We start from the raw sequence: 12,437 nt of genomic DNA on the forward strand, positions 1-12,437 counted from the left end.
AACAACACAAAACAAAATAAAACAAAACAAAACTTCCTTAGAACAGTGCAACTGAAAGACATAAATTTCCATATCATATTATATCTCTTCATATGATCAGTTCATATTTTAGAACTGAGAGCTGCCTCTCTGTTACCATTACAGCATATTTGCATGCTGTCTAGATAGACAGGATCAGCTGCTGGGTTTGACACTGGCATTGCTTTTCCCATTTTTGATTTGTTAGTGTGGTCATTTCTGTCAATTTACAGAAGAAATAATATCATATCAATAAAAGGGGCGTAAGTTCCCAAAACATCTATTTCTAATGGGCCCTAAATAAAATCTAGTCCATACACAAAGTATTTAAGGTGTCACATACCATGAATTCTCGTGAAACTGGACTAAAGAATCTGGTTCCCATGCTGGAGAAACAGGAAAGAGGGAGTGACACTCAGATTGCAGCTCAGGTGCCTTCTCTAACCATGTGTTCCTGGGCCCCCTCAGGGTGTCTCCTTGTAGGTGGGAGAGCGGGCTTCTCTTCAGGTGCATGCCTGAGTAGATGCCTCAGCCTTCATTAGGGCATGTCAGTTCTACCCCCAGTTTGGCTCACTATATATTATATTGTTATGCTATGTTACATTATATAGCTTCTTACTCAACAGAAATATGGAAAAAATGCCTCCAATCTTGAGAGGGATTATTATCTCAAATTCGATGTCACTCAGTGAATACCTTTCGATAACTGAGTAAAGAGCAACTATGTTTAAGGACGTTTACATGAAGAATTTTCAGTCCTCCCATTTTTCTAGATCCAGGAAGGCAAATATTGGGTCATCAGAAAAGTCATGACGCATGTTTGCGACAGATGGCGCTCGTTCGTTTTTGGAAGTACTAGAGTCATTCACATCTATATTTATTGCTATGTCATTTGCCAGTTGACAGTTCTAGCTTCATTCTAAAATAAATTGAGCGATTTGGCTGAGTTTTGGAGATTTTACAAGTTGAAGATGGAAGACCAAACTGTGCATTTTCGCCATACTTTACTGTTTTACTTCCATAAAGGGAAGAACGTGTGCCAAACTTGTGAAAAGTTGCATAAAGTTTATGGTGACAATGCTCTACAAGAACGTCAGTGGCAACAATGGTTCACGAAATTTCATGCTGGTGATTTTGATCTCAATGATGCTCCTCGGTCAGGGAGGCCACCGAGATGGATGACGGCAAAATAAAGGCATTGATTGAGTCAAACCCACATTTGATTGCATCAGAGATTGCAGAAACATTGAACATCCATCATTCAAGCATTCATGACCACCTGAAGAAGCTGGGATATGTAAGCAAGCTCGATATTTGGGTTCTGTATGAACTCAAAGAAGTTCATTTGATGGCGTGTATAAACATCTGCAATATGCTCATTAAACGTGAGGAAAATGATCCTTTTTTGAAGCGACTGATAACTGGTGATGAGAAGTGGATTGTTTACAACAATGTGGTATGCAAACGGTCTTGGTTCTGATGTGATGATTCGCCTCAAACGACATCGAAAGCAGACATTCATCAGAGGAAGGTTATGCTCTCAGTGTGGTGGGATTTTAAAGGTGTCGTGTTTTTCGAGCTCCTACCAAGGAGCCAAACAATTTGAATGTGTACTGTCGGCAATTAGACAGTTTGAACGAATCCATCGTCCAGAAACGTCCAGAGCTTGTTAATTGTAAAGGAGTTGTGTTTCATTATGACAACGCGAGACCACACTCAAGTTTGATCACCCGTCAAAAATTATTGGAGCTTGAATGGGATGTGTTGCCACACCCACCAAACTCGCCTGACCTTGCGCCATCAGACTTCCACTTGTTTCACTCTCTTCAAAACTCCTTGCGTGGTATAACATTCAATTCAGAAGAGGCTGTAAATCAGCACCTTGTTCCGTTTTTCGCAAATAAAGACAGGTACTTCTATGAACGAGGAATTATGAAGCTCAATGAAAGATGGCAAAAGGTTATCAAACAAAATGGACAATATATCATTGATTGATCTTTGTTCTTTATATAAATAAATAAACTTCGAAAAACATAGACAAAATACGCCATGACTTTTCCAACGACCCAATAGATCATGCACAGAACCTGCTTAAAGTCCTGCTTGACAAGAGGGGCCCAGAAGCTGATTCCGGATGACATGGGAAAGATAACCCTATGTGTCCACTGTGGCCTTGTGGTGGTGGCACGAGTGCTGCACAATGTCCAACTCTAATCTAGATATTCTAAAGGTATCCCTGCGTTAACATTAAATAGCTAAGAACTATGCGTCGGAACCACATTTGTGATACCCCCTACAGAACTCATTCACCCAAGCTATGTTTAAAACCCTTTTGCCGCAATGGTCAGTTATATCTGAATGAATATTTCCATCTGTTAACTGTGGATGGAAACTTCCAGAAAGGAAGTTTAGGAAAGCAGATGTACATTTTTCTATATTTTTGTGTTTTTCAAGAGTGAATACCAGTAGGAAATTTTTACACATAAAAATAATGTCATTTATATACAAAGCAGCTCAAATTGTTATTATTAAATGCATAAAACAGTCAAAATACCAACTTTTTGGTTTTTGTGGATTTCTGACATATTTTGAAAAAAAATTGAAATCATTTAACACAGTGAAAGGTTAAGCATTAAAACTTTAGCACACATTCATAAGTATTAACAGAAACAAAGCTATGAAAACTATTATTCTATTTCCTGTAAAGGTGTTTATCATTTGCTACATTTAATAATATTCTCTGTATAAGAATCCAGAGGAGATATTTCTTTCAAGACTTCGTGCTAGGAATATTCACGTTCCACCTGAGTGACTGGTCAGTTTTTACCTCATGAACAATGACTTCCTTTTTTTTCCTCTTTGCACTGTTCCTAGAAATCTCCAAGAAGCTCTTCTTTCTAGCACTGGGCGAGAACAGTACACCTGCCCCCATAGGATCCATTTCACATCTTAACCTCACCCTTGATTTCACCTAAGCTTCCCTATCCATATTTTCACTAGGCCTCAATTTATTCAGTTACACTTGTAATCTCCTAGAAGTGTTTATTCTGAGTGCTGGAATAAGACAAAACATAAATATCCCAACGTAGCTGTGTTACACGGGCAACTTACAATCTCTCAGAAGCTGGGATTTCTTTTCAATAAAATAAGAGGCTGTACCATTCTAGTTCTGAAATTGTGTCATATTTTTATATCAAAACCAGAAAATTAGTAACAAATCTATTTATATGTTCACTGACTTGATTTCCCCCAAGTCTCCACTTTTATATTATGTCACAATCAGTGAAAACTGACTGATTCTTCAAAAGGTGACCATCTTAAAACTAGATAATATCTAATTTATCTATTCCAACTAGTTTGTATGTGTAGAAATTTCACCAAATGACATTTAAAGATATCTATTCTCATGATAGCCCGGTAAAGTAGCATTTCGTATGAAAGTCCAGAGAGATTTGCATGGTTAATAACTTTGGAAATGTTAAGTAACATTAACATAGATGAAGACATTCATCCAGCAAGAATGATCTTCATTTTCTTAGTATCAATGTAATATTCTACTCATAATATATCACTAACTCCATTTACCACAGCAATCATTAATAATTAAAGTCAACTAAGATGCATAAAGAAATATGAGTTATACACTGCATTGTATAGAGAGATTTCAGAGCAGTTTAATAAACAGACCTTTAAATTCTACCTTCTGTAGCTGTGACAGGCTTTTAAAAAAAAAACCAATTATTTTTTTAAGTAACAATGATTAGATATTTCCCAACTCTATGCCTGCTACTATTATATATACAATTTAATATATATTTTGTTTCAAAACAAAGACAAGTATGGGTTAAATGAAGAAACATTTGCTTGTTTACATTTTCTTGCTGGCTTAAAGCTTCATTTTAATTTGCATTGTTTGCTTCTGTTAATGAAACTATTTAAAATAACTATTAAAGTCTATAAATTAACATAATGGATACATTCTTACAGAATTTCAACAGAGGCTATTTTTTTAAAATGTTAACTTAAGGCTTTGTAATCGATGCCATTCACAGAGTTATTTTCTTTTTTTAATATCTAATGGAAACAATTTAGTTTCAATGAGCTCTGTAATCTGAACCAATCTGTACAATTTTGCTGACATAAAAGGGTCATTTGAGTTCAGAAAAGGTGGAAACTTTAGGCTTTGTTTTTCTTTCCAATGGCATAAATAAGTTTCTGAAAGCAAGAGAATACAAATTCTGACACAACATTGGCTACATATTATTAATTGAGTGGCCAACTGAAGACAGCTCCCCAGAAACCCTTGCTCTGAACATTTTAGCATTTCGTCCACTCCTGACTGAAAAGCCTAAAAATGCTTATACTACTCTTTGATTTCTCAGAACCGAACCAAAGGACAGGCTCTCTCAAAAGCCATATAAGCTTTTAAGACCACTATTATTTTGGGATACTAATGCAAGAGCAGTTATAAGGTCATGAATAAATTCATTCTTCGAAGTGTAATATGCTCAAAAATAGTTGAGTCTATTTACCATCTTCAAATACAACTAAGAGAAATAAGAAATGAAATATAATAAACATCACAAAGTTTTCTGGATACGGAAAAATTAACAAAATATTAGGTATTGGCAGAATACGTTTTTCAAGAGGCCAAAGAGAGGATGAAAAAGAGAGGCCTTTAAGGGAATGAAGTACTTGAGCTCCAGGCTAAACAGGGGGTAACATTCTGTAGAAGAAAATGTTATAATAAAGCTTCATATTTTTAATCCCCATTTCTCCTGGGGAGCTAAAAATATAACTATCATACGTCTGTCTGAACCTATTATAGTAAGATTTCTACTTAATAGAGAAAATACTGGGATTTGGAAAAACTCTATTTGCTTTAAAAAAAAAAGGGGGGGTCATCTTTATAATAAAAAGGAAGATCATAACCAGGGTACCTGGGTTTACCTTTGCTTTGCGGAAGTGGTAGACCACCAGCATGCTAACGAAGTCCAGCAGCATACACAGGGCTTGGAAGGAGATGATGGCAAGTCGCAAATACTTATCCTCCTGGACAAAGCAGGGGCTGTCATCAGCACAGTAGGGGCAGCCCTCCCTGCACGGTAGGCAGACATGGGCTTCTTCCGACACATCTTTTGCATTTCCTGCAAAATGGTGATCCAGACCCCTTCCTGAAAGTTCCAAATAAAACCACAGTGTCATTGCACTTCTGAGGTAGCTGAGACTGAGTACAGAGTCATAACACATCCTTACCTCCTCATTCCTTTCCCCTTCTTGCTAGAGGAGAGAGTTACTTTGCCTTTAGACACAAAACAAAATTATTTTTATCCGTTTGACTGAAAAAAAAATTGTCATTCAAATTAATTAAGGAAAATTAGCAAAAATGGAACTAAAATTCCTCAAAGGCAGGGAACAGTTTTCTATTTTATATCATTATCTACCACTCACCAACTGATACTCCCTATAGCACAAATCCCATTCCATAAATATCTGGTAAAGAATTAACCAGAAGGAAGGATAAGAAAGTCATGTCTTTCCTATACCAAGTAAATACACACAACACTTTTGGAACTTCTTGACCTAGCTGGCACAGGATCCAGAATGAAGCTTTGATTGTGCCTTAATTCAGCAGGGATCTCATCTACCAAGTTCATTAGTTCTAAAGTGGATAAAATTGTACTTAATCAACAGTTGTTCAGTATGCAATTGCTTAATGATGGTGCATCCTTTGCCCAGAGTACAATCCATACTTACAGGATACTGTGTAATTTCCTACTTTGCAAACACATAGGACATTTTCACACTATTAACTAACTGCTGCTATTGATCCTCCCTTTAATGTTAGATTCTTCTGTCTCAATTATCAAACTTAACTTATTTCTGAAGTCCAACAGGTAAAGATTCTCTTTAACTGTTGAGATTAACATTGAAAACCATGTGATTAATAACACATACAACCCTATTTCCAACTCAAGATGAAAGACATTAGTGAATATACACCCCGTTTAGCATATAACACGACGACACACCACACAGTTCCGTATATAACACAACCTTGATTGAGGAATTTGGAAAATAGGTTATTCTGGTAAAGAGCACTTTAATAACACAAAGTTTAATAGTCTTAATTACTTTAAACTCTTGTTGAAGATTTACAGTTTTTCTAAAATGTATGTGTCTGCTTTCCTTCCTCAATAAATACAATAGCAAAAAACATAATTGAATATTTCTTTGATGATTCATGATACATTGCTTTTTAAGAGTCATGCTGTTACATAGACAAAAGTGTACAAATTTTTTAATGTCCAGCAGATATAGTTCACATCCCTAGACAACTCTGAGACACTAGCCAACTCACTTGACCACTTTGGGTCTTATTTTACTAATGTATAAAATATGAATTGCTGTGGGGGAATAAATAAGATAATGTATATAAATCATAGTGTCTAGCTTTCTCTTCTCCAAATACGGGAAATGTCTGAGGTGTGATCAGACATATGATGAATGTTTAAATAAAAAAAAATATTACAGTAAAAGACACATTGCCATTAATCCCTCTCAAAATTCTCCCCCTTGCTTTGAACACACTAATTCCATCATTCTTTCTTACCACTTTCTGAAGCAGTTCTGGAAGTCCTCTTTCGTGAGTGTCTTTAGTTGCTCTGTCGTGTCTGCCTGGATATCCTGAATCATTTTGACTTTGGGGAAGAGACAGAAGTCTCATGGTGCCAGATATGGTGAATAAGGTGGATGAGGACACACCGTAATGATTTTATTTGACAGACGTTGCCATATACCAGAAGCCATGTGTGACACGGAGCATTGTCATGATGAAAGATGATTTACAGCACACTTTAAACTACGCCTTCTCTTAATCGTAGCTCACGCCCGACTGACTGCACCGAACAAGTTGAAACTTGTCACAAGCTGTTACTAAGGTTCAACATGCCACTTCCTGTACTGAAGATCCCTGCCTTTCCACTGGATGGCACTTGGCAGGGGCATTCACCATATTTGTTGATTACAACAGAAAGGCTCAGTGTCACACATCACTTCTGGTATGGCAATTTCTGTCAAATAAAAACATTACAGTGTGACCTCATCCACCTTATTCACAAGATCTGGCACCATGTGACTTCTGGCTCTTGCCCAAAGTAAAAATGACCATGAAAGGTAAATGTTTGGAACTGATTCAGGACATTGAGGTAGCCATGGCCGTGCAACTAAAGACACTCATGATAGAGAACTTCCAGAAATGCTTCAGAAAGTGGCAAGAACAATGGGATAAGTGTGTTGGAAGTGAAAGGGAGTACTTTGAGGGGGATTAAGGACAATGTGTATTTTACTGTAATAGGTTTTATTTAAACATTCACCGAATTTCTTGATCACACCTTGTAAAGTGGAATTACTAATTCATTGGTGCCTTAAAGGAAGGTATTACTTGTTCAAAAACAAGAGTCAGAGGAAAGTGCTGAAGTATAGAGGGAGCAAGTGGAAAGGATAAGCTTCATATTATACAAATTAAGTTTGAGGTTCAACTCATTATCCAAGAGAAATATAAAATAAGAAGTGAAAAGTACTACATATTAGACTGGGTTGTAGGAGAATGATAAGTATCAGAGAAAGAACCTACAGAGAGCTCTGGGAGGGGATGAGGTATTGATCAGGGAACACAAAGAGGGAGACTCTAGACAGGTAGAAGTTCTCACAGTGTCAAAAATGTACTGTATTTCTCATCCCTATGACTATTTTGTGACTATCAATTTGTACTTCCTAGTATATTTGAAAAGAATGTAAATTCTGCTGCTTTGGGGTGAAATGCTGCTCTTAAAATATCAATTAAATCCATCTGGTCTAGTGTGTCATCTAAGGCCATTGTTTCCGTGTTCATTTTCTATCTGGAAGATATATCCATTGGTGTCAGTGGGGTGTGAAAGTCTTCTACTATTATCGTGTTACTGTTAATCTCTGCCTTTATGTCCATCAATATTTGTTTTATATATTTAGGTGCTCCTATGTTGGGTACATAGATGTTTACTAGGGTGATGTCCTCTTGTTGGATTGATCCTTTTATTATTATAATGTCCTTCTTTGTCTCTTATTATAGTCTTCATTTTAAAGGCTGTTTTATCAGATATAAGTATTGCTACTCCAGTTTTTTTCTTGTTTTCATTTGTGTGATACATCTTTTCTATCCCATTACTTTCTTTCTATGTGTGTCTTTTGATCTGAGGTGGGTCTCTTGAAGATAGCATGGGTCTTGTTTTCTTGTCCATTCAGCTACCCTATATCTTTTAATTGTAACATTTAACCATTTACATTTAAAGTGATTATTGATAGATACATAGTCACTGCCATTTATTATTCATACTTTTGATCTCATTTGTTTGTTTTCTCCTTTCTTCTGCATAAAAAAGTCCTTTTAACATTTCTTGTAATACTGGCTTGGTGGTAATGAATGCCTTTAGCTTTTTCTGGTCTAGGAAGATCTTTCTCTCTCCTTCAATTTTTAAATGATAGCCTTGCTATCATTTGTTTTTCATTACTTTGAACATTCCCTGCTACTCCCTTCTGGCCTGTTCTCAAATTTCTGTTGAGAAATCAGCTGATTGTCTTATGGGAGCCCCTTGTAGGTAACCAACAGCTTTTGTCTTGCTGCTTTTAGGATTCTCTCTTTGTCTTTAACCGTTGTCATTTTAATTACGGTGTATCTTGGTGTGGGCCTGTTTGGGTTCATCTTGTTTGGGACTCTCTGTGCTTCCTTGGCAGGTATGTCTATTTCCTTCAACAGGTTAGGAAAGCTTTCAGTCACTATTTCTTCAAATAGGTTCTTGATCCCTTATTCCCTCTCTTCTCCTCCTGGTACTCCTATGATGCAAATGTTGTTACTCTTGTTGTCCCAGAGGTTCCTTAAGGTATCTTCTTTATTATTATTATTGTTTTCTTTTTGTTGTTCCAATTGGGTGTTTTATGATACCTTGTCTTCTAAATCACTGATTCGATCCTCTGTTTCATCTAATCTCCTGTTAAGTCCTTTTAGTATATTCTTCATTTCAATTATTGTATTCTTTATTTCTGACTGGTTCTTTTATGGTTTCTATGTCATTCATTTACACTTACTATCTCTTTGTAAAAATTCTCATGAAGTTCCTTAAGCATTCTTAAAACCAGTGTTTCAAACTCTGTCTCTGGTGGGTTGGTTGCCTCCATTTCATTTAGGTCTTTTTCTGGAGGTTTCTCCTATTCTTCTACTTGTGACATGTTTCTTTGTTTCCTCATTCTGGATGCCTCTCTGTGTTTGCCTCTATGGATTAGATAGATCTCCTACATCTCTCAATGGTTGCTGGGTGGTCTTCTGTAGTAGGTGTCCTATGTGGTCCAATGGCACAATCTCCCTGATCTCCTGTGTGTGTGTTCCAGGTGTGTCCCTTGATTGTGTTGTGTGTGTTCTGTTGTAGTTGGGTCTTTATTGCTTTTGGCATGTCAGTGGTTGGGATTGACTCCCAGGCTGACTATGAGGATTGGCTCTGCCCACAGTGTATGAACTGCTGTGTGGTGGCTGACCCCTTAGAGAGAGATTTGGCCCTGTGGGCTCTTGTGCCTGTTGAGACCACCCTTTGGGTGTGCTGCTTATGGAGCTAACCGGGTAGTGCTCTGGTGTGGTCTAAAGCTGTCCTCTGGGTATGTTGTTTCTGGTGTCTTTTGGAAGGGACCCCCATGCAGGACAATTTCAGCCTTGCCTGTGACTGGACCAGGGCTACCTAGTAGGAGCTACAAAGCCAAATGTGCTTGTCTGCTGCTTGTGTTGGACCTGTTGGCATGTTGGGATGGCCTCCCTCTGAACTGAGTATGTCTGCCACCAGTACTGGGCCTGGGGCAGCTTAGCAAAAAGCCCAGGGCCCCCTAGACCTATTGCTACCTGCTGACTCCCTGTGTGGCTCAGCTGTTGAAAGAGCTTCCTTAGTTGCACAGGCTGGGCTGGTAGACTGGGTCTTGAGAGTGTCTTTGGAGATGTAGCTCTAAGTCAGCAGGGTGGGGTTCCAGGGAGCTATGGGGTGTGGGCAGTAGCGTACAGAGTTAATGCAGTTTCAGGAAACAGTCACAGCAATGGCTAGAGTAAGAAGTAGGGCCAAGGGATGAAGAGATGATAAACAGATATCTAATAGAGACACAAAGTTGAGGAATGACCGAGCACGCACTACAAAAGCTATGAAGTATGAAAGCCTTGATATTAAGAAAACAATGAATTCATTGACTCTTGAATACAAACTGGACAGTCATGTGAATGAAGCCAGAAAGGTTCTCTATACCTAATAAAATGAGAAGGTTGGCAAGGATTCAGATGGTCTGACGAGAGTAACCAAAATGTCAGGAACTCTAAGATCAGATCGCAGAGACAGAGTTCAGGATTTCCCTTTTTGGCCAAGATGGTAGAACAGGGGTTAAATTTACCTTCCAATTAGAAACAAACAAACAAAAAATGGACAAAATATTAAAAAGTAATAGTTTTAAAACCACTGGACATCATCAACAAACAACATTGATTCCTAATAAATGCAACCACTCCTCAAACCAAACCAAGCTACCATAAACAGAACCACAACAAATGTTAAGTTAATAAAGAAAAAGTATCTATGCAAAATTTTTATTTTGTGAAATAGTCCTTCTTAACCCAGTCTTTCCTTTCTTGATCTAGCTAAATAAGTGGATATTTTCTCATTGGTTTAAGAAGCTCCTGGCTGCCTATAAGCCAAGCAGTATATATATTTATTTTCAATACAAATTAAACTTGAAGCTTCACCTGTAACTGCAAAGGTGTAATTCTCCTAAATGTTATGAGCCAAGACTATTTAGCACTTAGAATCATCCTGTTATCTGGAGAGCCACACCAACACACAGTGATGTCTGTCTCTATTCATTTCTCCTCCTGATGCTCTAAGACCTGGTGACTATCTTTATTTGCCTGTGTTCCTCTAGTCTGCTTACTGCTAGAGTTCCATAGCTCTATATGCTCTACCCAAGTAAACTGTGTGCTCCATAAGAATAGAACAATGGTTTTATCTCTTTATTTTGCACCTAGATTAAAATTACAAAAGATCCAACATATTGGGCCATAAAATACAATCATGACTGCAGACATACAACAGAAAAAGCCCATATACTCCATTATCCTTCTCAGTAGGACAGAAGTAATAGTTAATAGGTATTATGTCTACTGAAATAGGAGCAGCTAGATATAAGGTTGGAAATTGACATAACTCCAAACCATTCTACTCATATATTTTGTGATATAGGTAATACTAAATTATGTTGATTAGATGAATGTTTCAATATTCATAGATAAAAAGGCAATTTGTGAGAAAATAAATTATGATCATATTTTATTCTTTGTGCTCAAAGTATCACCAAATCAACTCACAAATGTCAAATACTGAAGTGCTATTCCTCTTTAAAAACTGCCTCAGGGCCGGTCGAGTGGCGCGTTGGTTAAGAGCTGGCTTGGAACGCCAGCTCTGAGCAGCAGGGCCCTGGTTTGGAGCCCACATTGGGGCCAGTGACACTGCCCTCTACAGCTAAGATGGTGAACAACAGCTTAACCTGGAGCTGGGCTGCCGTGAGTCCCCGGCCATGGCGTAGGCTGCAGCCCCTGCTGCAGTGGGTTGCCATAAGCTATCGTGTGTGGCTGACAGCCAGCATGAGCAGCCAGCAGCTGTTGTGAGCTGTCAAGAGCCACCGTGTGCAGCCATCCAGAAGCCGGCGACAGATCTGCCTCAGCCGGGAAGAGTGCAATGATAATACCAACATGGGCCAGTGAAGCAACATCCTCCACAACTAGACTGAAGAACAAAAGGACAGCAACTTGTCTATTCCCCTTCCCCTTATTCCCCAGTGCTGTTCCCCTCCCCCAATTCCCCAATAAAAATCTTTAAAAGAAAAAAAAACCAAACTACCTTAATGTTATCTGACTAGGAAAAATCATGAGGTTGAACAGAGAGAAAACGAAGCTGAAAGTCAGAGACCTGATTGCTAAAGCTCAAAACAGCTAAAATTAAAGAGAGAACTTTCTACATTCAGAATTTCTTGTAGGATTCAAAGCATGATTAATCTTCTAGTTCCAAAAATATTTTATCAATTTACACTGATGAATTATGTCTCTATCTAGAACAAGGGAATATGTGCAGCTAGTAGAAATCATACTACTATTAAATAATAATGGGCTTTTTGTTAATCTATTGAATGGTACTTTGACTTTATGATGGCTTAAAGTTTTAAGTCACTAGAGGACAGGGGCCATGATTTATTTATATGCCTCTTTATATACTCAGAACTGAACATAGTTTTCTATACATATTGGATCCTCAGCAAATAATTGCTAATGATGAAAGTGCTCTCCAAAAAGAATAATTTAATTGATC

The 12,437-nt window shown here is 37.8% G+C and overlaps 1 protein-coding gene across 1 annotated transcript in view; it reads right to left on the minus strand.

The window, feature by feature from the left end:
* The window catches only part of GPR158 (G protein-coupled receptor 158), a 409,585-nt gene that overhangs the window by 151,278 nt on the left and 245,870 nt on the right, over positions 1 to 12,437 (minus strand). The window contains exon 4 of the mRNA XM_019630809.1: positions 4,969 to 5,192. Coding sequence (XP_019486354.1) covers positions 4,969 to 5,192 — 224 coding nt within the window. The remainder of the gene's footprint in view (positions 1 to 4,968; positions 5,193 to 12,437) is intronic.

This window comes from Hipposideros armiger, unplaced genomic scaffold (assembly GCF_001890085.2).
Source record: "Hipposideros armiger isolate ML-2016 unplaced genomic scaffold, ASM189008v1 scaffold_949, whole genome shotgun sequence".
Lineage (NCBI taxonomy): Eukaryota > Metazoa > Chordata > Mammalia > Chiroptera > Hipposideridae > Hipposideros > Hipposideros armiger.